Source organism: Dromiciops gliroides, chromosome 4 (genome assembly GCF_019393635.1).
Source record: "Dromiciops gliroides isolate mDroGli1 chromosome 4, mDroGli1.pri, whole genome shotgun sequence".
In the NCBI taxonomy this organism is placed as follows: domain Eukaryota; kingdom Metazoa; phylum Chordata; class Mammalia; order Microbiotheria; family Microbiotheriidae; genus Dromiciops; species Dromiciops gliroides.
The window spans coordinates 246769349-246792432 of NC_057864.1; the positions used below are offsets into that span (position 1 = coordinate 246769349).

Sequence of the window (23084 nt, forward strand, 5' to 3'; positions counted from 1 at the left end):
ACTTGCCAAAGGTCACACAGTTGGTATGTATCTGAGACAGGGTTTAAACTAGATCTTCTGACCCAACTTTGGTACTCTTGCCATTATTCCATCTCTTCCCACTCATCTACTTAGAGAACCATCCCTGGTTGATTTGTAGGCACAGTGAATAGGGCACTGGGCCTAGAGTCAGGAAGATCTGAGTTCAAATCCAGCCTTAGACACTTACTAGCTGTGTGACCCTGGTCAAGTCATTTAAACTCTCTTGCCTCAGTTTCCTCATCTGTAAAATAGAGATATAATAGCACCTTTGTACCAGGATCAGATGAGACAATATCTGTAAAGCACTTAGCACAGTGCCTGGCATGTAGTTGGGGCTATATAAATGTTAGCCATTGTTTAAAAAAAAGAGGGGGGCAGCTAGGGCAAATGGATAGAATGGCAGACCTGGAGTCAAGAAGACTCATCTGATTTAAAATCCAGCCTCAGACACTAGCTGTGTGACCCTGGTCAAGTCACTTAACCCTGTTTGCCTCTGTTTCCACATCTGTAGAAGGAGATAGAGAAGGAAATGGCAAACCACTGCAGTATCTTTGCCAAGAATAGCCCAAATGGGATCATGAAGATTCAGACACAACTGAAATGACTGAACAACAACAAAAATTGTTAAAAAAAAAAAAGAAAAGAAAAAGAATAAAAATCAAGAAAAAGAGCAGTTCAGCAAACCCAACCAACATAGCAAACAGATCTGACAGTGTGTGCAGGATTTCATACTCATTATCCCCCATCTCTGCAAAATACAGAAGGAACTGTCTTTTCTTATCTCTTCTCTGGGACCAAGCTTGATTAATATAATTACATAGCATTTCATCTCACTCCCTCTGCCCCCTCCCCCCATTACATTGTCATGATCATTGCATATATTTTTCCCTGATTCTGCTCACTTCATTCTGCTTCAATTCATATTTTTATACATATGAGTCATTTTCCTCTTTCTTTGATCTCTTTGGAGTATAGACCTAATAGTGGTATTTCTGGGTCAAAGGGAATGCACAGTTGAATAGTTTTTTTGGGCATAGTCATGACTTGTTTTTTAAAACAATATTTTGATAACTGTATTTTAAAAGAATTGGTTCCTTTGTAGTTCTATGTATTTTATTTTATGCACTAAAATATTCTGAGTGGCACAATGGATAGAGAACCAGCCCTGGGGTCAGGAGAACTTGAGTTCAAATCTGGCCTCAGACACTTACTAGCGGTGTGACCCTGGGCAAGTCACAACACCAATTGCCTCACACACACACACACACACACACACACAAAACATTTTGAGAAGGGACCAAGAGGCTTCACTAGACTATCAAAGGAGTCTGTGTCACAAAGAGCCCCTGCTCTAGACACATGACCAGCTTCATATGGATACCCATAATAACAGATAACCCACAGTAATAGCAATAACTCAATTTGTATGCTGTTGTTCAGTCATATCTGACTCTTCATTTTCTTGGCACAGATATTGGAATGATTTGCCATTTCCTTCTCTGGTATGTTATGGCAAACAGAGGTTAAGTGACTTGCCCAAGGTCACACAGCTAGGAAGTTTCTGAAACTGAATTTGAACTCAGGTCTTCCTGACACTGAGTCCAGCAGTCTATCCATTGTACTGCCTAGCCACATCAATTTATATAGTACTTATTTAATTTTACATAACAAGATTTATAAAACATTGAAGCTAAATCGAATATAAACACGACCTACAATGTGATATAATGTCAGGAAGGAGAGAGGGAGAGCTATCTCTCTGTAGACATTCTCTGTAATCACTGAAGGCTTCATGGAGGAGCTGGGACTTAAATTGAGTCTTGAAGGATGAAATGGTTTTGGATAGGAGAAGGAAGGAACAGGTGATAGAGAGAATGATGTGAGCAAAGGGGAAGATGTAGAGATGAGTGTAGCTTGGATAAGGGACAGATTCTGGAGATGTGATTTCATTGGCATTCACTCTCTCTACCAATTCAGGTTGGCACCTTCTCTGCAATTTATAGTCTCAGAGAGTTGTCTAGAGCAACAAGAGATTAAGTGATTTGGCCAGGGTTGCATAAGAGGAGGGACTTAAACCCAGATCTACTTGGCGTCTAGGTTGACTCTTTAGCCACTAAGCAATGCTCACTATTTAGTAAAAGGGAACGAAGAGATGTTATCTTGAGGAAGGTGAGACAGGTTTGTGCAGGTGTGATGGGGCCAGATCATAGAGAGCCATGATCTTCTAATAACTGCTTGTTGATTAATTGATTGACCTTGAAAGCCATGGAGAGGACTTTAGAATTTTTTTCTCCTCCTTAACCCTTGTTAACCTCTTCTTGGCACTGGATGACAGTTCAGCAGTAATGCCCACACAGTGTATCATAGGCCAGGATGACTCAGAAATATCTTCAGCACACTCTCCATCTTGGGGGACTTTGATGCTGATGGCCCTTCCTCTGTTTCTCCCTTAGATGAATATCTCAAAGTCTTAAATACTGGTGTGTATGAGGTCAGGAAATCCTTCCTGGGACCATTTTCCCCTTCCTGCAAGATGGTCCAGATGATGAAACAGTTTCTGTACCGAGTCCTGCCTGAGGATTCCTACAAGTTGGCGACAGGAAGGCTTCATGTGGCCCTTACCCGGGTGGCAGACGGTGAGAATGTGGTGGTGTCTGAATTTACTTCCAAGGAAGAGCTCATTGAGGTAAAGGTGCTATATCCCTTCAGGGGGGCTGGGAGGTGGATTCTCATCAGACCTATCTCAGGAAAGAAACAGAGGATTTTTCTTTCCTTTTAAGAAGCATTTATTTTCTCTCCATCACAGCTCCCTCCACTGGAAAAACAATGAAAAAGAAAACCCTTCAAACAAATACACATAGTCTTTAAATACATAAAAAAACAAAAGTCACCTAAAGAATCAAAGAAACCATTCTTTTTTTTTTCTTTTTTTTTTTTTTGGATGAGGCAATTGGGGTTAAGTGACTTGCCCAGGGTCACATAGCTAGTTAAGTGTCAAGTGTCTGAAGCTGGATTTGAACTAAGGTCCTCCTGAATCCAGGGCCAGTGCTCTATCCACTGCACCACCTAGCTGCCCCAAAACCATCCTTTTTAAAAAGTTTCATTTAATTTACATTTCAAATTTTAAAAGTTATTTTTCTCCATACCACCCCCAAATGGAAAAAGAAAAGAAAAGCAAAACCCCTGTAACAAATTTGCAGTCAAGTAAAACAAATTCCCAAACTGTCCATCTCTAAACATGTATGTTTCATTTTCTGTCTTGAACCTATCATCTCTCTCTCTCTCTCTTTCTCTCTCAGAAGTTTGGTAGCATAATTCATCATCAGTCCTCTGAAATCATGGTTGGTCCTTGCATTTCTCAGAGCTCCTTTAAGTCTTTCACAATTGGGTTGTTTGGTTTTTTTTAAACATTGTTATTATTAAATAAATTGTTCTGGTTTTGCTCCCTTCACTGTGCATCAGTTTATAGAAATCTTCCCAGGTTTCTCTCTCTCTCTCTCTCTCTCTCTCTCTCTCTCTCTCTCTCTCTCTCTCTCTCTCAATCTCGGTTTTTGGGTGAGGCAATTGGGGTTAAGTGACTTGCCCAAGGTCATATAGCTAGTAAATGTCAAGTGTCTGAGGCCGGATTTGAACTCAGGTACTCCTGAATCCAGGGCCAGTGCTTTATCCACTGCGCCATCTAGCTGGCGCAGGTTTCTCTTAAACCATCCCTTTCATCATTCCTCATGGCATGGTAGTATTCCATGATATTCACATATGCTAATTTATTCAGTCATTCCCCCCAACTGATGGGTACCCCTTTAATTTCTAGTTTTTTGCCACTACAAGAAAAGTTGCTATAAATATTTTTGTACATATAGATCCTTTCTGTCTTTCTTTGATCACTTTTGGGTAAGGAATTTCTATTCGTCTGGGCAGCTAGATTTCGTCCCCTCATATGTCCCATATTATTGAATCATAGCCAATTTCCAGAAACTTTCTTTTTGTTTTCATAAGACCCTCAGTCCTGGAGAGGGCTCTCTGGTACCTCTATTTCTCTTGACTGTGACTACAATGCAGCTCCCCTGAGGAAACAGCCAGAGAAAATAAGGTCCTGCCTTTCTCACCCAGTGACATTTGCTAATGAGACTAAATTATTGCTGCAAAAGGTTGCACTTTGCAAAAGACAGAATGCAGTAGTGGGTAGAGGATAGGCTTTGGCATCAGAAAGACCTGAGTTGAGTTTCTGCCTCTGACATTGGCTGTGAGACCTTGGCTAAGTCTTTTTACCTCTTGGTGCCCTAGGCAACTCTCTCAAGAATATATTACAGGTCAGAATGAATAATATGGTAATGTTTTACATAATTGTACATGTATAACCTATATCTGATTGCTTACCACCTATGGGACAGGGGAGGGGAAGAAGAGGAGGAGGGATAGAATTTGGAACTCAAAAACTTTAAATAAAAATATTTATTAAATTTTAAAAAAAGAATGTACAGGTGAGTTGCCCTTCTGTGTAAGTAGAGGCAGTTTCTACAACTTAAGCTCCCTACATCAATGAAATCACAAACCTGGAGCCCTGCCAAATTGTCCCTGTGCTAAGTTCTCACTTAGGCTGAAGTGAAACAAGTATTGCAAATATGCAAAGGGATAACAAACTGGACCAATCATCTACAGTTACATTCTCATTTGAGCCTCATAATAACTCGGTGAGGTTAGCTGGCAGCTGGGTGGTCTGATGAGTCGATCCAGTGCTACAGTTGGTTTGGGTTTTTTTAATGAAAGAAAATGGCTTCTCCCCTCCCACTATTTACCCTGCCCCCTTCATTGGCATGACTACACTATCCAGACACCATCCACCCTACATATAAAACCAGAGAAAGGACTCAAGCAGGAATTATGGGGGAAGGGATGAGTGTGAGATGGCCATCATTAGCCTTCCCCTGTTCTCCTCCCCTTTTGCCATAAAACAGAATAGGAGAACAAAATGATGGGGTTTTTTGTTTGTTGGGTTTTTTTGCTGGGCAATTGGGGTTAAGTGACTTGCCCAGGGTCACACAGCTAGTAAGTGTCAAGTGTATGAGGCCAGATTTGAACTCAGGTCCTCCTGAATTGAGGGCCAGTGCTCTATCCTCTGTGCTGCCTAGCTGCCCCAATGATGGGGTTTTTTGAGTACCAGTCAACAAGTATTTACTGAACCCTTGGCTGCTGTGAAGATTACTCAGAGGATTCTGTATGCCAGGTTGAGGAGTTTGGACTTCATCCTATAGGAAGTTTTGTGGGTAGGCGGGTGACATGATCAAAGGAAAATTCAGCAGTTGGTGGTGGGAAGGGTTGGAGTGGGGCAGATGGGCCTCTGGATTACTGATGGGTCCCTTTTCTATCTCCTTCCCTCTAGAATACTTGGATACTCCAGTGACTTGAAGGGAGTCATGTTCTCAATGATGTGGGTGCTCCCACTGCTCGTGTATGCCTTCTCTCTTGTGATTCTTGTCCATGCCTTTCCTTTAAATCCCCCATAGCAACTCCACCCAATCTATTAGAAAGTTTCCTCTGGTTATTTCCCCTTTTTTCATTTAATTTTCTTTTTTTATCCTTTTTTCAATTACATGTAAATATGTTTTTTTACATCTTAAAAAATTTTAAATTCCAAATTCTCTCCCATTCTCCTTCCTCCCATCCACTCCCCGCTCCTTGAGAAGGCAAGCAATTTGGTATAGATTATACATGTGTAGTCATGCAAAACATTTCCATATTAGCTGTGTTGTAAAAGAAAACACAGACCAAAAAAACCCAAGAATAATAAAGTTTTTTTAAAAAGTATGCTTCAATCTGCATTCATACACCATCTGTTCTTTCTCTGGAGGCGGATAGCATTTTTCATCACAAGTCCCTCAGTGTTGTCTTGGATCATTTTATTGCTGAGAATAGCTAAGTCATTCACAGTTGATCATTGTACAATGTTGCTGTGTACAGTGTTTTCCTGGTTCTGCTCACTTCACTCTGTATCAGTTCATGTAAATCTTCCCAGGTTTTTCTGAAAGCATCCTGCTCATCATTTCAATAGTATTGCACAATAATATTCCATCAAAATCATACCACAGCTTGTTCAGTCATTCCCCAGTTGATGGTAATACCTTTGATTTCCAATTCTTTGCCCCTCTGGTTATTTTCATATTTTACAGAGCCCAGTGCAGGACTCATGTCACCCATCTGTTATCCTTTTCCTTTACTCGATGACCTGCCCATCTTTCTTTCTGATGTTTAGTTAACCTGTGAAATATGAGGGATGGACTGGCTGATCTCTAAGGTCTCTTTCAGCTCTGAATTCTATCTCTGATGGCATTATTTGAATGCACATTATCATTGGAAATATGCATCAGCCTGCTTACACCAACCATGAGTCTTTCCATTGCCCCTTGGGCCCTCTCCACAGGCACTCTACTGCAGTTGTTTTATTCCCGTATACTGTGGCCTCATTCCACCAACTTACCGGGGTGTGGTGAGTATTCAAGCCTTAGCAAAGGGGGAGAGATTGGAGAGAGGGGAAGTCAATGTTTTCAATAATCATTTATCATGTACCTACTGTTTTCAGAGTACCATGCTAGGCTCTGGGGAACATCATAAGAGCATTGGCTTAGGGTTTGAAAGGGGTATAAGAGATTATTTAACCTGCTCCTTTTCTAGACAAACAAGCTAAGACCGAGAGATGGCAAGGGACTCACCCATGGTACACATAGTAAACATAAGAGATTGGATTTGAACCCAGGTCTTTCTGGATCCAGATCAGTACTCTAGCTACAAACCATGAAATATACAGTTTCTTGCATTCATGAAACATTACATTCTAGTAGGGGGATATGACATAGACACAAAGAAGCAGCTGGTGGCTCAGTGGATAGAGTGTTGGACTTAGAGACAGGAAGACCTAAGTTCAAATCTAGCCTCAGACACTTATTAACTGTGTGATCCTGAGCAAGTCATTTAACCTCTGCTTGCCTGTTTCCTCAGCTGTAAAATGGAGATAATAATAGCACCTACTTGCCAGGATTGTTGTGATAATTAAATTAGATGATAGTTGTAAAGTATCTGGCATATAGTAGATACATATAGATACTTCTTTCTTTTCAAATAACCATAATACAAAATAATACAATGATAAGTGCACAAGAGAGGTTCACATAAAGTACCATGTGAGGTCTGAAGGGGGAAAGCTCACAATAAATTGGCTTAGATCAAGAAGGGATTCATGGAGGAAGGAGCATTTGAGTATGGTTTTAGAAGCTGGGTAAGAATTTAATTGATTGAGGATGGCAGGAGGATATTTCATGTATAAGAAGCTTCATGAGATGGAAAAATGTGAGGTATTTATGTGAGACAGAGTAGTTCATTCTGGTGGGAGCATAAAGGGGAGTAGTATAAGTCTGCTAGGGTAGTATGGCTTTAGATTGTGAAAGGCTTTGAATGCCAGGTTAAAGAATTTGGAAGCAATAGAGAGCCCGAGGAGTGAAATGACCTGATCTATGCATAAAACAATGGTATATGTACGAAGGATGGGTTGGAAGGGAGATAGGGAGGAGGCCACTACATGATTGTATTTAACTTTTAACTATATTATTAATATCAATAATAATAGCTAGCATTTACATAGTGCTTTAAGGTTTAAAGAGCTTGACATATTATCTCATGTGATCTTCCTATATATACTCCTATGAGACAGGAAAAGTAGACCACATGAACTCTATTTTACAGATGAAGAAACTGAGGCTACAGGGACAAAGTGACTTGTCAAGGTCATTCTGATGGTTCAGAGTTCTCCTGACTCCTAGTCTAGTATTCTGTCCACTATACTATGCTAAGAGAACCTTAGGATTTCCAAGTGTTGAAGAATCGATTTGATATGCATTATTATAATCATAATAATTATTCTTTTGCTTAGCTCAGCCATTGAGGGTTTTGGTTTTTTTACTCCAAGTGAAGTTCCAGTCAATTGACCTGCTAATAGGTTCTTCCCCAGGTAAGAAAATGTAGCTCAATTTATACACTTAACCTTTGGATGGAGACGACAAAGGTAAAATTGTGGGTGGTATAGAATTGAGGGACAAATAGGGGCAGAAGAGAATATTCTGGCAACAAGCAACATAGTGCCAGGAAAATCAATAACAAACAGTTCACACTAGGTAGGTACTTGCTATTGTCCTGCCCAGAGACAGAAAAATTTCCCACCTGTCCTTTAGGGTAGCAAGAGAGAGACTCCCGGCTGCCCATTGCAACAATCTCAAGCTGTCTGAAAGCCAAAGAGTTAAGATGGGTGTAGAATCCTGATTCCGCATAATATACTCCTGCCCCACCTAAAAACAAAAGCCTCAGTCTTCTTCAGATGTAAGGGTCAAGAACCCTTTTGTAATGAAGAGAACAGTGGAGGGCTCTTAGAGACAACTCAAATTAGATAAAGTCTTTACTGAAATTGGAGAATGCTCTCTATGGGCTTAAAATGCCCACCCCTCATCAGGTCATAAACATAATGCAAGTTAGCATGTTAACAGATGACAGTGACTTCACTGGTTTCCCCCTCCCATTTTTTTTTTTTTAGTGAGGCAATTGGGGTTAAGTGACTTGCCCAGGGTCACACAGCTAGTAAGTGTCAAGTGTCTGAGGCTGGATTTGAACTCAGGTACTCCTGAATCCAGGGCCGGTGCTTTATCCACTGCACCACCTAGCTGCCCCCTCCCCCTCCCATTTTTGCAAGGGCCTTCTGGAAACAATGTACAATTTTCTGGGAGATATTCAGGTGTGTGTTTTAGTACTAGTCCTATAATACCTGGAAGTATGTCAGTAAGAGTTTAACCACTATCTCCATCCTCCCCTCCCCCCCAAAATGTATACACCTAATCTACTTTTTAATTTAGTCTGTTTTATTAACATTTTCTCCATCACTTTAAGTCAAGATAATCAACAAAACAATAAATCAAGCCCTGATTTGTATCACTTACTCATTTCTGAGGTGTAAGTGCTCACACTGAAATTTTTTTTTTCTTTAGTGAGCAATTGGGGTTAAGTGACTTGCCCAGGGTCACACAGCTAGTAAGTGTTAAGTGTCTGAGGCCGGATTTGAACTCAGGTACTCCTGACTCCAGGGCCGGTGCTCTATCCACTGCGCCACCTAGCTGCCCCACACTGAAATTTTAATCATTAGTTCAAGGGAGCCAGTTAGAGCTGGCTCCAGAATCTTCTACCCCTCCTCCCCAGGCAACACCCCATGGTCTGGCTGACACACTCTCCGTCTCTCTGTCTGTCTCTCTGTCTCTGTCTCTGTCTCTGTCTCTGTCTGTCTCTCTGTCTCTCTGTCTCTCTCTCTCTCTCTCACACACACACACACACACACACACACACATTCAAGTCACCTGACTCCTAATCCATTGTTCTTTTCATTCATTGGTACCCAAGCCCCACTGAAAAGATCAGTGGATTAGCAATCAGGTGACTTGAATTCTGGTCCTGACTCTTACTAACTAAACTAGGGAACTTTGGCAAATCATCCTCCTCATCTGAGCCTCAGTTTACCCATTTGTAAAATAAGGGAATGGGACTAGATGACCTCTAAGGTCTCTATTTTTTTAAGGTCCCTTTCAACGTTAAACCTATGACAATGATAGATTCTCTTGGGATGTGTTCAGCACCTACAGTAATAGTTTAATTAATAGCTTAATAACATCTACTATATTCCTGTACATACAAAGTAGAACATACTTTCTCCTGGAAGATAGCATATGTTCCTAGAGAAGTAAATCTGGGACACATACAAAATAAATTGAAAGTGATTTGGGGGTTCAGTGCTAACAACTGGGGGAGGGGTGAGGAAAGGCCTCTTGCAGGAAGGCAAGAGACAATACTTGAGCTGAACTTGGAAAGAAGCTAGGGGTTCCAAAAAGCAGAAAGTGAGGAGGGAGGGCATACTAGGAATAGGGAAGAGATGATATGTGTCATGTATGGGAAACAGAGAGGCCATTTTTGTTTGGAGATTGAGAGAGTACAGAGGGTTAATGTGCAATCAGCCTGGAAAGAAAGTTGGAGCCAGATCATGAAGGACTCTAACTAATTGCCAAACAGGGAGGCTAATGAGAGGGAGGGAGCTGGGACTGGAAGGAAGGAGTATGATGTAGGTGGGACAAAGGAGGAGAAGGAAGAGTTAATTTTCTAAGTAATAGATTCAAAGAATTAAGGACCTTTCTCAGTTTTGAGGGGGGTAGGAAACTTTGATGTAGATGGTCCCTAAGGCCCTATGTAACTCTAACATCATAAAATTCTAATATCCTTAAATGAAAAACTTTCTGGCGCATTAATACAGGTATATTTCCAAAGACTCTCCTTTGAATTATCAATAACCAAAAAAAAAAAAAAATCAGTAACCCCAATTGCCCCAAACATTCTTGTTCCCTTCTTCCTCCTACTTCCAAAAACAGAGGTATATTGATGGAGGTTTCACTGGAATGCAGCCATGTTCCTACTGGACAGACTCAATTACCATCTCAGCTTTCAGTGGCCAGCAAGACATTTGCCCCAGAGACTGCCCAGCTATCTTCCATGACTTCCAGTTATTCAACTGTACCTTCCAATTCTCCTTGGAGAATATTGCCCGGATGACCCATGCACTCTTTCCCCCAGACCTGATGGTAAGTGGTAAGAAGTTCTGTAGTCACCTTTTGAAGAGGAAATAGAGCTGCTCAGGATTATAGAGAGAGATCTAGTAGAAACCTTATCTAGTCTATCCTCCCACCATCTTAGAGATGTGCAAACTGAAGGCCCAAGAGTACAAATGACTTACCCAAAATAGTAAGGCAAGGGATTTGAACCCAGATCCATCTAATATGCTTTCTATCACAATGGCTCTCTCTGGAGTTGGGGGCATTGGATTTGTGGTCAAAAGACTTAAGTTGGATCTAGTTATGCTGTTTACTACCAGTGAGCTATTGGGTAAATGACTTAACTTCCATAGACTTCAGTTTGCTCTCCTGTAAAAGGAAAACTAGATATTCTCTGAGGTTCTTTGTGGCACCAAATTTTGTGACCTATGAAACAAATGTGGAACTTGGGGAATTTGAAGGCTTGATAAAGTTGTCATGCAAATAATGATTAAAGTCTTGTGTTTATTTCTTTCTTCATGAATTCCCAGCAGGGTCCTGTTAAAATTTCCAGGCAACAGGTCTAGAAAATACTTTGTGGGGAAGACAGTGCACAGACCTGGCCTTACACATAAGCCCAGTAAGCAATTTAGTTCAACAAGCATTTGTTTTTGTTTTTCCTTTTTTGGTGAGGCAATTGGGGTTAAGTAACTTGCCCAGGGTCACACAGCTAGTAAGTGTTAAGTGTCTGAGGTCGGATTTGAACTCAGGTCCTCCTGAATCCAGGGCCGGTGTTCTATCCTCAACAAGCATTTGTTAAGTACTTCCTATGTGCGGGGTACAGTGTTAGGTGCTGGATGATACAAGAACGAAAAGGAAACAGTTCCTGCCCTCAGAGAACTTATATTCTAATGAGGAAGACAACAAGAAAGCATAAAATCTATATGAAATAATTTCAAGAGGGAGAGATCGCTAATAACCAAGCGGATTAGGAAAGGGCCGTAAGCTATGGAAGCTGAGCTGTGAGGTGGGAAGGGAGTGTGTTCCAGGCAGGAAGGACAGCCTTGTCAGAGGCCTGGGGATAGGAGATGGGATGCCCCACATAGGGAACAGAAGGCAGGCCTGTTTGCCCAGAATGATGAGTATGTAGAGGTGAAGGACAAGACTGGAAAGGTAGATGGGAACAATTTCATGCCAAGCAGAGAAGTTTGCTCTTCATCCTAGAGGCAATACAAAGTTGTGGAAGATTTCTGAGTAGGTGAGAGACACGGCCCGATTGTTTTTTTTTGGGGGGGGAGGGGTAAGGCAATTGGGGTTAAGTGACTTGCCCAGGGTCACACAGCTAGTAAGTGTTAAGTGTCTGAGGCCGGATCTGAACTCAGGTACTCCTGACTCCAGGGCTGGTGCTCCATCCAATGCACCACCTAGCTGACCCCCGATTGTTTTTAGTAATACCGATTAGGTAGCTGTATGGCGGATGAATTGGAGAGAGGAGAGACGGGAAGCAAGGATAGCAATCTGACTAGTGCAGGGGTTTAAATGAAAGATGGCAAGGGCAGATGTAAGAGATGTTAGACAGGTAGACCCAACAAGAATTGGAAACTGGATAATTGGGTGAGAACAAGGAAAAAGTCGAGGAGAACTTCAAGGTTGGCACAATACTGGAACCTCAAGAAACAGGGATGCTTGGAAGGGGGGGTAGAGTATAAGGAAAGGAAGGAGGGAAACAAGTATTTATTAAGTGCCTACTATGTACCAGGGGGCAGTTAGGTGGTGCAGGGTGTGTACCTGGAATGAGGAATGAGTTCAAATCTGTCCTCAAACACTTATAGCTGTGTGACCCTGGGCAAGTCACTTAATCCTGTTTGCCTCAGTTTCCTCAGCTGTAAAATAAGTGGGAGAAGGAAATAGCAAACCATTCTAGTATCTCTGTCAAGAAAACTCGAAATGAAAAAAAAAAAAGAAAAAAATTTTTGAAAAGAAAACTCCAAATGGAGTCCTAAAGAGTCAGACATGACTGAAATGACTTAACAACAAAAATATGCCAGGCACTGTGCTAAGTGGTTTACAAATATTAAATCATTTATTCCTCATAACAACCATGAGAGGGAGGTGCTATTGGTATCCCCATTTTACAGTTGCAGAAACTAAGGCAAACAGAGGTTAAATAACGAGCCCAAGATCAAACAGTAAGTTTCTGAGGCTGGATTTGAACTCAGGTCTTCCTAACTCCAGGCCCAGAATTCTAACCACTGTGCCACTTAGCTGCAAAATTAGTTCCATTTTAGACATCTTGAGTTTGAGATGCTTGAGTCTGAGATGTTTGACATCAGATGTCAAGGTCCAGCTAAGCCTTTGGTCATATGGGACTGTTGGGGCAGCTAGGTGGCGCAGTGGATAAAGCACTGGCCTTGGATTCAGGAGGACCTGAGTTCAAATTTGACCTCAGACACTTGATACTTACTAGCTGTGTGACCCTGGGCAAGTCACTTAACCCTCATTGCCCCACCAAAAAAACAAAAACAAACAAACAAAAACAACATAGGGTCATATGGGACTGGAGCTCAGGAGAGAGATTAGGACTGGATCTAGAGAAATTTGAGAGACAGCTGCATAGAGATGACAGCTGAACCAATGTGAGCTGATGAGATCACCGAGGTAGAGTGTTGAGAGAAGAGGGGAGCACGCAAGATAGAGCTTGTGGCAAAGAAGGAGCCAGTGGATAAGGAGAGAAAGATGAGAGAGAGGGCTCCTGAGACAGATGGGAGGGAGTGTTAAAGGGGTTAACCTTAGCTAGGAGGAAAGCTACTTCTTCAGAGACTAGGGCAAAGGAGAAGAGAATGGAGGATGATAAAATCAGGAGTTTGGAAGTGTTTGTCCTTTGTTTTCTTGTAAAGTTGGAAGTGAGGTCCTTGGCTGCTGGTGGGGGAGCAGATGGTGGTGTAGGAGGTTTGAGAAGAGAGAAGGGACTTGGCATCTATGGAGAATGTGATAGGATGTCAATCCAGGAAGAAAAAAGGCTGTAATGGCTCAATTGAGTTCAATGATTATTTATTATGTGCCTACTGAATGTCGTGTGCTAGGCACTGGGGTTAAAAAGACCAATGAAGCACTCCTTGCTCTCAGGGAGCTTACTTTCTGCTGATTTAGTTGACAACAAATTTTTAACCCTTTCATAGTTCTGAGGGAGGGAAGCAAGCCCAGATTCTTCCTGTAACCCCCACCAGTATTTCAGCAGTAGGAGAAATAATGGCTTTTCATGGTGTTTTTCTCCCCAGGCCTTGCACGAATACTACTACCGGGGATATCAGGACACGGTTTTATACTTGAAGAGGCTAAGTAAGTACTCTGGGTAGCGAAGGGATAATAATAATAAGGATGATAATAATAATAATAATAATAGCTAGCATTTATGTGTCACTTTAAGGTTTGCAAAGTGTTTTATGATATTATTTCATTTTATCCTCATAACAATCTTGGGAGGTAGTTGCAATTATACCCATTTTACAGATGAGGAAACTGAGGTAGAGGTTAAATGGATTATCTAGGGTCACCCAGTTAGTGTCTGAGGCTGGATTTGAAGTGAGGTCTCTCCGATTTCAGGTCCAACACTCTAAGTGCCATGCCACCTAGAGACCTCTTTGCATTGGCCAGCTAACTTCTGCTTGAACACTGTGGAAATTTATTTTGATTTGGGGACCAAAATGAATTTCCACAACACCTCAGTGATTGGGGATCCATTACCCCAAGGGGTCTCTGAAAAACAGTTATGTAGAGGGGTTGAAAAAAGAGACTCATCTCAAAAAGCCCAAGGACATTTAAATTCATGTTTCATTGGAATGGCTGGGGATCACGGTATTCTAGTTAACAAAGCATTCCTGTTAACTGACAGTTACTATGGTGAACCCCAAAAAAGAACATTAATTCTGAAGTCGGTGGACCTGGGTCCAAATGTTTCTTCTGATATCTGTGCCAATGATTCTCAAATTTGCTTTTTTCTGCCCCAGTCCCTCTGATGACCTCCAATCTCACATCTCTAAATGACTTTCAAATGCCCACTGACATCTGGATCTGGATGTCCAATAAGTATCTTAAACTCAATATGGCCAAAACAGAACTCATTATCTCTCCCCCCAAACCTCTCCTCCATTAGATTGTAAGCTCCTTGAGGACAGGGACTATCTTTTGCCTCTTTCTGTATCCCCAGCACTTATCAATTTTTTCAATCATTTTCAGTCTTGTCCAACTCTTTGTGTCCCCATTTGGGAGAAGGCTCGGAAATCTTGAAGGTGAGCAGTAGGGAGCCATTAAACTATTTGAACAGGGGAGTAGTATGATCAGAAAAAATGATTTAGCATAACACTTAATTCTGGTTATTAACGCCATCTTCCCCCTCCCCCTTATACAAAAGGCAGTTTATTGCATTTGTATCAGGCCTGCCTTTCTTGCCACTCTCTGGAGGCTGGGATATTTTTGTAGGGGACCCATCACCCCTCTTGTTCTTCACATCCTGTTCACAACATTGCCTGCTTTTGGCTGAAGACAATTCACAGAGGCACAGGAGGGATGCTTGTGGGGACCTTTGAGACACCTAGTCCAATGCTATCCCATTTTACAGATGAAGATACTTGAAGTTTATTGGGAGGGGGGAGGAACTTTCTTCAAGTCACACCAGGAGTAAAGAACAGAGTCAGAACTCAAACACAACTCTTCATGATGTGCACTCTCTTATCCTTTCCACTCTTCTTCGATCAGTGAAGTGTAAATAAAGCCCAGGTCTTGGAAAGGAAGAATTGAAAGAATCAACTCTGAGTTGGGTGGGGGAGGGATTTGGTGCTGGTGGTGCCCTCACAGTGTGCTTGAAATCACTCATATAGCAAATGCTGCATCAAAGGCTGGTCCTGCTGGCTAGATATTTTTTTTCTTCTCATTCTGACTCATTCTGACTTGAGGTTTTCTCAGCACAAAATGATAGACTCCAGTCCTTTTACCAAAACCCCATAAGGGATTTTCTTCTTGTGACCCTAAGGAGAAGTCAGTGTTTCCAGTACAATGTTTGAGTTACAAATTAGGCTCCTGACATTTTTATTCTTCAGTAACCCTGAGCAAGTGATTTTCCTTTTCCAGACTTCAGTTCCGGCTTCATTTTCATTTTCTCTTTTAAAAAAAATATATCTTATTCCCCCCCACCCAATTACATGTTAAAATAATCTTTCAACATTTTAAAAAAAGTTTTGAGTTCCAAATTCTATCCCTCCCACCCCCACCATATATGCACAATCATGTAAGAACTATCATGAGGAAGAGGGTTAGATTTGTTATGCTTGACCCAAGAGGGCAGAACTGGAAGGAATGATTGGGAGGTGCTGAGAGACTCATTGTGATTCCATGTAAAGAAGAATTTTCTTTTTCTTTTTTGAGGCAATCAGGTTAAGTGATTTGTCCAGGGTCACACAGCTAGTAAGTTTCTGAGGTTGAATTTGAACTCAGGTCCTCTTGACTCCAGGCCCAGCGCCATCTAGCTGCCCCTATGGAACAACTTTCTAACAGAGTTATCCCAGACTAGAGCAGGCTGCCTTGGGAGGTGGAAAGTTCCCCATTACTTAAGATCTTTACATAGAAGGCAGGACAAGAATGACATCTCATCAAAGGATGGATCTTAGAGCATCTAATCCAACCCCCTCATTTTATAGTTGAGGAACTGAAGTGCAGATTGGTTAGGCAACTTACTCAGGGTTGCTTAAGCAGTCAGTGGTATAGACAGATTTGAAACCAGATTCTCTGACTCCAAATCCATCATTCTTTCTGCTAAAGCTGAAGTTTTCAAAGCTTGGTCTGGGGACCCCTGGGAGTCCATGAAAACAAAACTATTTTTATAAAAATACTAAGATATTTTAATTTTTAATATGGTAAATGTTGATAGAGATAATTCATATAAGCAAAAGCTCTTTGGTGGTGGGGAGGAGTTCTCAATAATTTTTGTTTGTTTGTTTGTTTTTTAGTGAGGCAATTGGGGTTAAGTGACTTGCCCAGGGTCACACAGCTAGTAAGTGTGTGTTAAGTGTCTGAGGCCGGATTTGAACTCAGGTTCTCCTGATTCCAGGGCTGGTGCTCTATCCACTGCGCCACCTAGCTGCCCCGTCAATAATTTTTAAGAGTGTAAAGGGAGGGGCAGCTAGGTGGCGCAGTGGATAGAGCACCAGCCCTGGAATCAGGAGAACCTGAGTTCAAATCCGGCCTCAGACACTTAACACTTACTAGCTGTGTGACCCTGGGCAAGTCAACCCCAATTGCCTCACCAAAAAAAACGAAAGAAAGAAAGAGTGTAAAGGGGTCCTGAGGCCAAAAGGTTTGAGAAACACTACCCTAGACCATGGGCAACTAGGTGATGTAGTGGATAGAGTGTTGGGCCAAAGCTCAGGAAGACCTGAGTTCAAATCCAGCCTCAGACAGTTACTAGCTATGTGTCCCTGGGGAAATCACTTAACTCTATTTGCCTCAGTTCCTCTGTGAAATGAGATGGAGAAGGAAATGGCAAACCACTCCAGTATCTTTGCCAAGAAAACTCTAAATGGGGTCACAAAGAGTCATGACTGAAACACGACTGAAACGACTAAACACACTAGACCATACTGGCCTCTGTGTTGTTTGGGTGAGCCCTGTAGGTTAAATCTCTGAGGCCCCTTCAACTGTGCCATTCTACACTTTTCTGAGCAGGCTACGCCTGGTTCCTTCTAGCCTCCCACAGCTGGGGCGAGGGTCATCATGGTGGGTCTGGATTTCTCAGGTTCTAGCCACTTTGACCAAGAACTAGTTTGCTACTGATAGAGAGAGGATAAATTTCCATTGGTGTCCATAGAATGCACCCTAGATGCAGTCCTGCCTCAGACCAAAAGAATGGGAATGGTACAACCCAAAGCCTCACACCCACAGATAATTCATGTCTGAGAGCTGGTGTGACTGAAGTCAGGCACTGGAAATGGCCCTGCCCCAAAGAAGCATCATCAACGCTTCAGTCTGACCCTATATTTAGAAGTTTAGAAGGATAGTATTTTTCTCCTTTACCCTGCTCCTCCCTTATAAGGTGACCTTGGACTGGTATTTCTTCCTGTTGTCAATTTATCTACCTTCTCCACCCTGAGTCTCCATCAGTGAGATCTCTTTGTCACAGGGAGGATCCTGTATCCTGACATTCCTGAATATATGTGTGTGTGTGTGTGTGTGTGTGTGTGTGTGTGTGTATGTGTGTGTGTATGCATGTGTATATGTTTGTGTCTTTGTCTATGTCTATGTCTATATAGAGAGACGTTCTTTCCTGTCCATAACATTAGCACTGGACATAGCTTTAACTTCATGGTCTGTCCACTACACCATCCCATAGATATCTCAAGTTATTTGGATAATTTTCTAGTCACAGGATTATAGATCTAGAGCTAGAAGGGACATTCAGGGTCACTGAGTCCAGCATACCCTCCTCCCCCTTCTCCATTTTACAAATGAGGAAACTGAGTCCCAAAGATGTTAAGTGACCTTCCCAGGGTTACACAACTAGAAAGGCAAGCCTCAACCCTTTTCTGTTCCCTGCAATTCAAACACTCAGGAGACTGCTCTATCTGGAGCAAAGCCATAAGGTATCAGACTCCTTCCCTGGAGAATTTAAAGAACAGGCTCAATAGTAGCCTCTTTGAGTTGACTGAATGTAAAATCAGTTCCAAAAGCCTGTGGTTTTGTTCCCTTGCCTTGGTACAATGTGCCTTGCTGTTCACAGATTCTCCTGTTGTTGGTGGACACATCTCCCTCTAGTGGTGGAAAAGCAACAGTTCTCTCCAAACCTATAATCGTCCTCCAATTGTTATTTGGTCTTCATTTGAAGAGGACTATGACATCGGGGTGATGTCATGACTTGTGGTGAATTGGATTTAAGTGAGGGAGGGCTGTGCAAGGTCACCAACCTCACTCTGTCCTCCAGAGCCATCTGGGTCCAGTGACAAGATATATATCAGGGGGCAGCTAGATGGTGCAGTGGATAGAGCACCAGCCCTGGATTCAGGAATACCTGAGTTCAAATCCAGCCTCAGACACTTGACACTTACTAGCTGTGTGACCCTGGGCAAGTCACTTAACCCCCATTGCCTGCAAAAAAAAAAAAAGATAAAATTCCTTTCTTTGGGGGAAGACTAGGTGATGGGAAGGGCTCTCCTGACCTTGGACTCATTCTGCTTCACTGCTCTCACTGATGTTCCATTAACATGGATGTCATTGCTTTTGATGAGACACCAATAGGAACTATACGTGGAGTCTAGAAAATATAGGCTCCTATGTAGTCACCTGGGTCATCCCCCTAGGTCATTTTTATAATTAATAAATTATCCTATCAAAAATTAAATATTAATGATCCCATTACTAGTTAATAATAGAATCCTCATTTGTTATTTTATTATTTATCATATGTTAATATGTTAATAAATAATTAATATTGATTAAAATGTAATGAATACTCTTACTTCAGATGAAATAGCCCCTCACCCTACCACAACCCCCAGTTTCCAGTGAAATTTCACCAGAAAAATATCTCCTTTTGTCCTTCTCCAGATACTTCCCACTGGTTCCCTGATGCTTATAATTTATTCAGAGGGACAAAGACTTCTGGTTTCCAGTTTGGGTTTGAGATTTAAATCACAAAGGCCCTTGGAAGAGGGAACATGGTCACTTACACAATACTGAGGCTAGCCTTTGATGGTGAAGGGGCCTACTGGATTTGGGAGGTTGGGTAGATGAGGAATAGGGAACGTGCAGAAAGGATAGATCAGAAACCTGAAATATAAGTTTAGCAGACTACAGTTTTTGCCAAGGTCCTCCATTTAAGCCAGGAAGGAAAGTGGATACAGACATTGCATTAAAAAATGTAAGAATGATGCTCAGTGGGGGCAGCTAGGTGGCACAGTGGATAGAGCACCGGCCCTGGAGTCAGGAGTACCTGAGTTCAAATCCGGCCTCAGACACTTAACACTTACTAGCTGTGTGACCCTGGGCGAGTCACTTAACCCCAATTGCCTCACTAAAAAAGAAAAAAAAAGTCTATGCCTGGGGGGCAGCTAGATGGCGCAGTGGATAGAGCATCAGCCCTGAATTCAGAAGTACCTGAGTTCAAATCCTGCCTCAGACACTTGACACTTACTAGCTATGTGACCCTGGGTAAGTCACTTCACCCAGTTTGCCTCAATTTCCCCATCTGTAAAATGAGCTGGAGAAGATAATGGAAAACCACTTTAGTATCTGTCAAGAATACCCCAAATCGGGTCATAAAAAGTCAGATACAACTGAAAAACGACTTTATACCAACAACAAAAACAAGCAAAGTATTGTGTTGGAATGGGGGTTGGGAGCAGGGTAAGCCCAAAGAGGATTGAGATTCAGTTCCTGCCTTCAGGGAGCTTACAGTCTAGTAGGGGAGATAAGATGCATACCCCCCCCAAAAAAACAAAACCCAACTATAGCAGAATATAGAGTAGGATAAATACTAAGAATTTATAGGATCACAACATCATGCTTTTAGAGCTAGAAGGGACCTTAGAAGCCATCTAATTAATTTTAGGTAAGGAGATGGGGGCCTTTCTGGATGTCACGTATTGTGTTTACATAGTGACCATGTTGAGGTCACATAGTGCTGCTTAGACGCTTCAGTTGTGCCTGACTCTTCATGACCCCGTTTGGGGTTTTCTTAGCAGAAATACAGGAACAGTTTGCCATTTCCTTCTCTGGCTCATTTTACAAATGAGGAAATGTAGGCAAACAGGGTTAAGTGACTTTCCCAAGGTCACACAGCTAGTAAGTGCCTGAGGCCAGATTGGAACTCAGAAAGATGAATCTTTTTGACTTCAGGCCCAGCACTCCACTCACTATGGCGCCACCTAGCGGCCCATTTAGTAAATGGCAGGAATAGAATTGCCCTTCTGAGCAAGGGATGCTTGCCTTCCCCACTTAATAGAATTTAAAGATAAAAATGAACTAATGTCATCATGGGTGCTTTGAAGAAGTTTTGTTTTCAAGTCCTTTGCCAGTGTTAAGGTTGCCGTGATGATGCTCATTCTCTTGTCTTTGCTAGATGCTGTCTACCTCTCATCCCCGACCAAGAATTTAATATTCCCACGGGTGGAAGTGTTCTGTTTTGGAAATCTGACCCAATACGGAGAAGGGGAAGTGACTGATGAGCAGCAGCCAGAGACCACACAAGCCAGCTGGTCAGAACTCTCGAGCCACACTCTGCAGGAGGCCACCAAAGGGACCGTGAAGGACCATGCTGGCCCACCTCACTTCAATGTGGTGCAGGCACCTGAATTCGAACCTACCCAGCTCCTTTTATCACCACCCATCCAGTCATCTCCAGTGTCAATTCCATCACCCATAAAATCACCTGTGCAGTCACCTGTAACACCTGTGGGGCTTCCTGGCTCATCCCCACATGGCTTGTTTGTTGACTGTCCTGTGTCATCACCACCTGAACAGTCACCCATATCACCAGTTGTTCAGTCCATGGCACAGTCACTTCCATCACTCATACAGTCATCCATGTATCTCTCCCCTGTGCAGCCCCCCTCCTCACCTATAGATTTTCCTTTCTCAGCTCTACTCACGCAGTCACCTCAATCATCTTTTGTGCAGTTGCCCATCTCACCCCCAGTACAGTCACCAGTATCAGTGTCTGGGAGGTCACTTCCTTCACTCATAGTGCCATCCCCCACATCATCCCCCACGTCTCCAGCTGTGTTATATCCTCCATCGGCACCCCTGCATTCACCCTTAGCATTTCCTGCTCAGGCATCATCCATGGAGGACAACGCCACACCCCAGCCCCAAGGTACCACCCTCCTCCTGTGGGATTTCTTATGGGATTTCCCATCTGGGAATTATTCCATAACTGTAAAAAAAAAAAGTTCAGTTTAAAATCGTCATAGTTCTAAAGGTCCAGTTTGTTTTGTAGGATTCTCTTTATATATGTCTTCAGGGTTGACAAAAGTCAACAGAGGGGCAGCTAGGTGGTGCGGTGGATAAAGCACTGGCCCTGGATTCAGGAGGACCTGAATTTAAATCCAGCTCCAGACACTTGACACTTACTAGCTGTGTGACTCTGGGAAAGTCACTTAACCCCAATTGCCTCACCAAAAAAAGAGAAAAAGAAAAAGAAAAAAGTCAACAGAGCCCCCTCAGCTAATGTCTCACCTTTAGCATGAGCTGTGCTATGATCACCCTCTGACAAAGCTGGGAGATTCAGACCTGAGGGAGAATGATCATCCCTCTTCTCCTCCCATCTCAGCACCCCCTGGCCTGTGAACCAGGAGATTTGAGTTCTCATCTCAGCTCTTTATTTACTGTGTGATCATGGGCAAAGCAACTCTATCAGTTTCCTCATCTCTAAAATGGGGAAGAATGATCCCTGTCCAGCTGTCTTCATAGGGTAGCTGTGAGGCTCAGATAGGATAATGGCTTTCAAAGCCATTGGATGATGATAATAAATGTAAGATTTCACGTTTACATATTGACTTATTGTTACAAAGGACAACAAGAGGGGGCAGCTAGGTGGTGCAGTGGATAAAGAACTGGCCCTGGATTCAGGAGGACCTGAGTTCAAATCTGTCCTCAGATACTTGACATTTACTGGCTGTGTGACCCTGGGCAAATCACTTAAGCCTCATTGCCCTGCAAATTTTTTTTTTAATTAAAAAAACAAAAAACAAAGGACAATAAGAAATTGTCTCATATGATCCTTGCAATACTACTGTATCTTCTGTCAATTTTACAGATGTGGAAACCGAGTCCTAGAGAGGTGAAATTATTTGCCTGAGGTCATACAGTTGAGAGGAAGCATTGGAAAGTGGAAATGTCCTTGGGCCTGAATTCTTGTCCTGGCTCTGCTAACTAATGATAATAGATTCATCTAATCCTTTAATTCTTTAGACACATTACCTTATTTGCTCCTCACAACAACCCTGGTTTTTATCCCCATTTTAGAGATGAGGGAATTGAGGCTGAGAAGCTAAGTGACTTGCCCAGGGTCACACAGCTAGCATCTAAGGACAAATTGGAACCTAGGTCTCCCTCACTCCAAGTCCAGTGCTCTGGCCATTCCACTTATTCAGTGTGTCCTGAAGCAAGTCTCTTAACTTCTCAAGATTCAGTTTCCACTTCGGCAAATACGAAACACTAAATCCTATGTTTCTGGAAATCATAAAATCATAAGCTTAGAGACAGAAGGGACTACAGAGGCCATCTTGTTCAATTTCATAAAAAACTGGGATTCAGGGAAATGAAAGGATTTGCCCAAAGTCACACAGAAAACATCAGAAGTGAGATTCGAACCCAGTGCTGGAGATGGGATTTGTACCTATCCCTCTCTCTCTCTCTCTCTCTCTCTCTCTTTTTTTAGTGAGGCAATTGGGGTTAAGTGACTTGCCCAGGGTC

At 42.4% G+C, this 23084-nt stretch overlaps 1 protein-coding gene across 1 annotated transcript in view; it reads left to right on the forward strand.

Annotated features, from left to right (window-relative positions):
• PNPLA1 (patatin like phospholipase domain containing 1) overlaps window positions 1–23084 on the forward strand; it is a 73941-nt gene that overhangs the window by 36441 nt on the left and 14416 nt on the right. Inside the window, exons 2-5 of the mRNA XM_043962466.1 lie at window positions 2475–2707; window positions 10467–10676; window positions 13904–13964; window positions 20731–21483. Of these exons, the coding sequence (XP_043818401.1) occupies window positions 2475–2707; window positions 10467–10676; window positions 13904–13964; window positions 20731–21483 (1257 nt within the window). The remainder of the gene's footprint in view (window positions 1–2474; window positions 2708–10466; window positions 10677–13903; window positions 13965–20730; window positions 21484–23084) is intronic.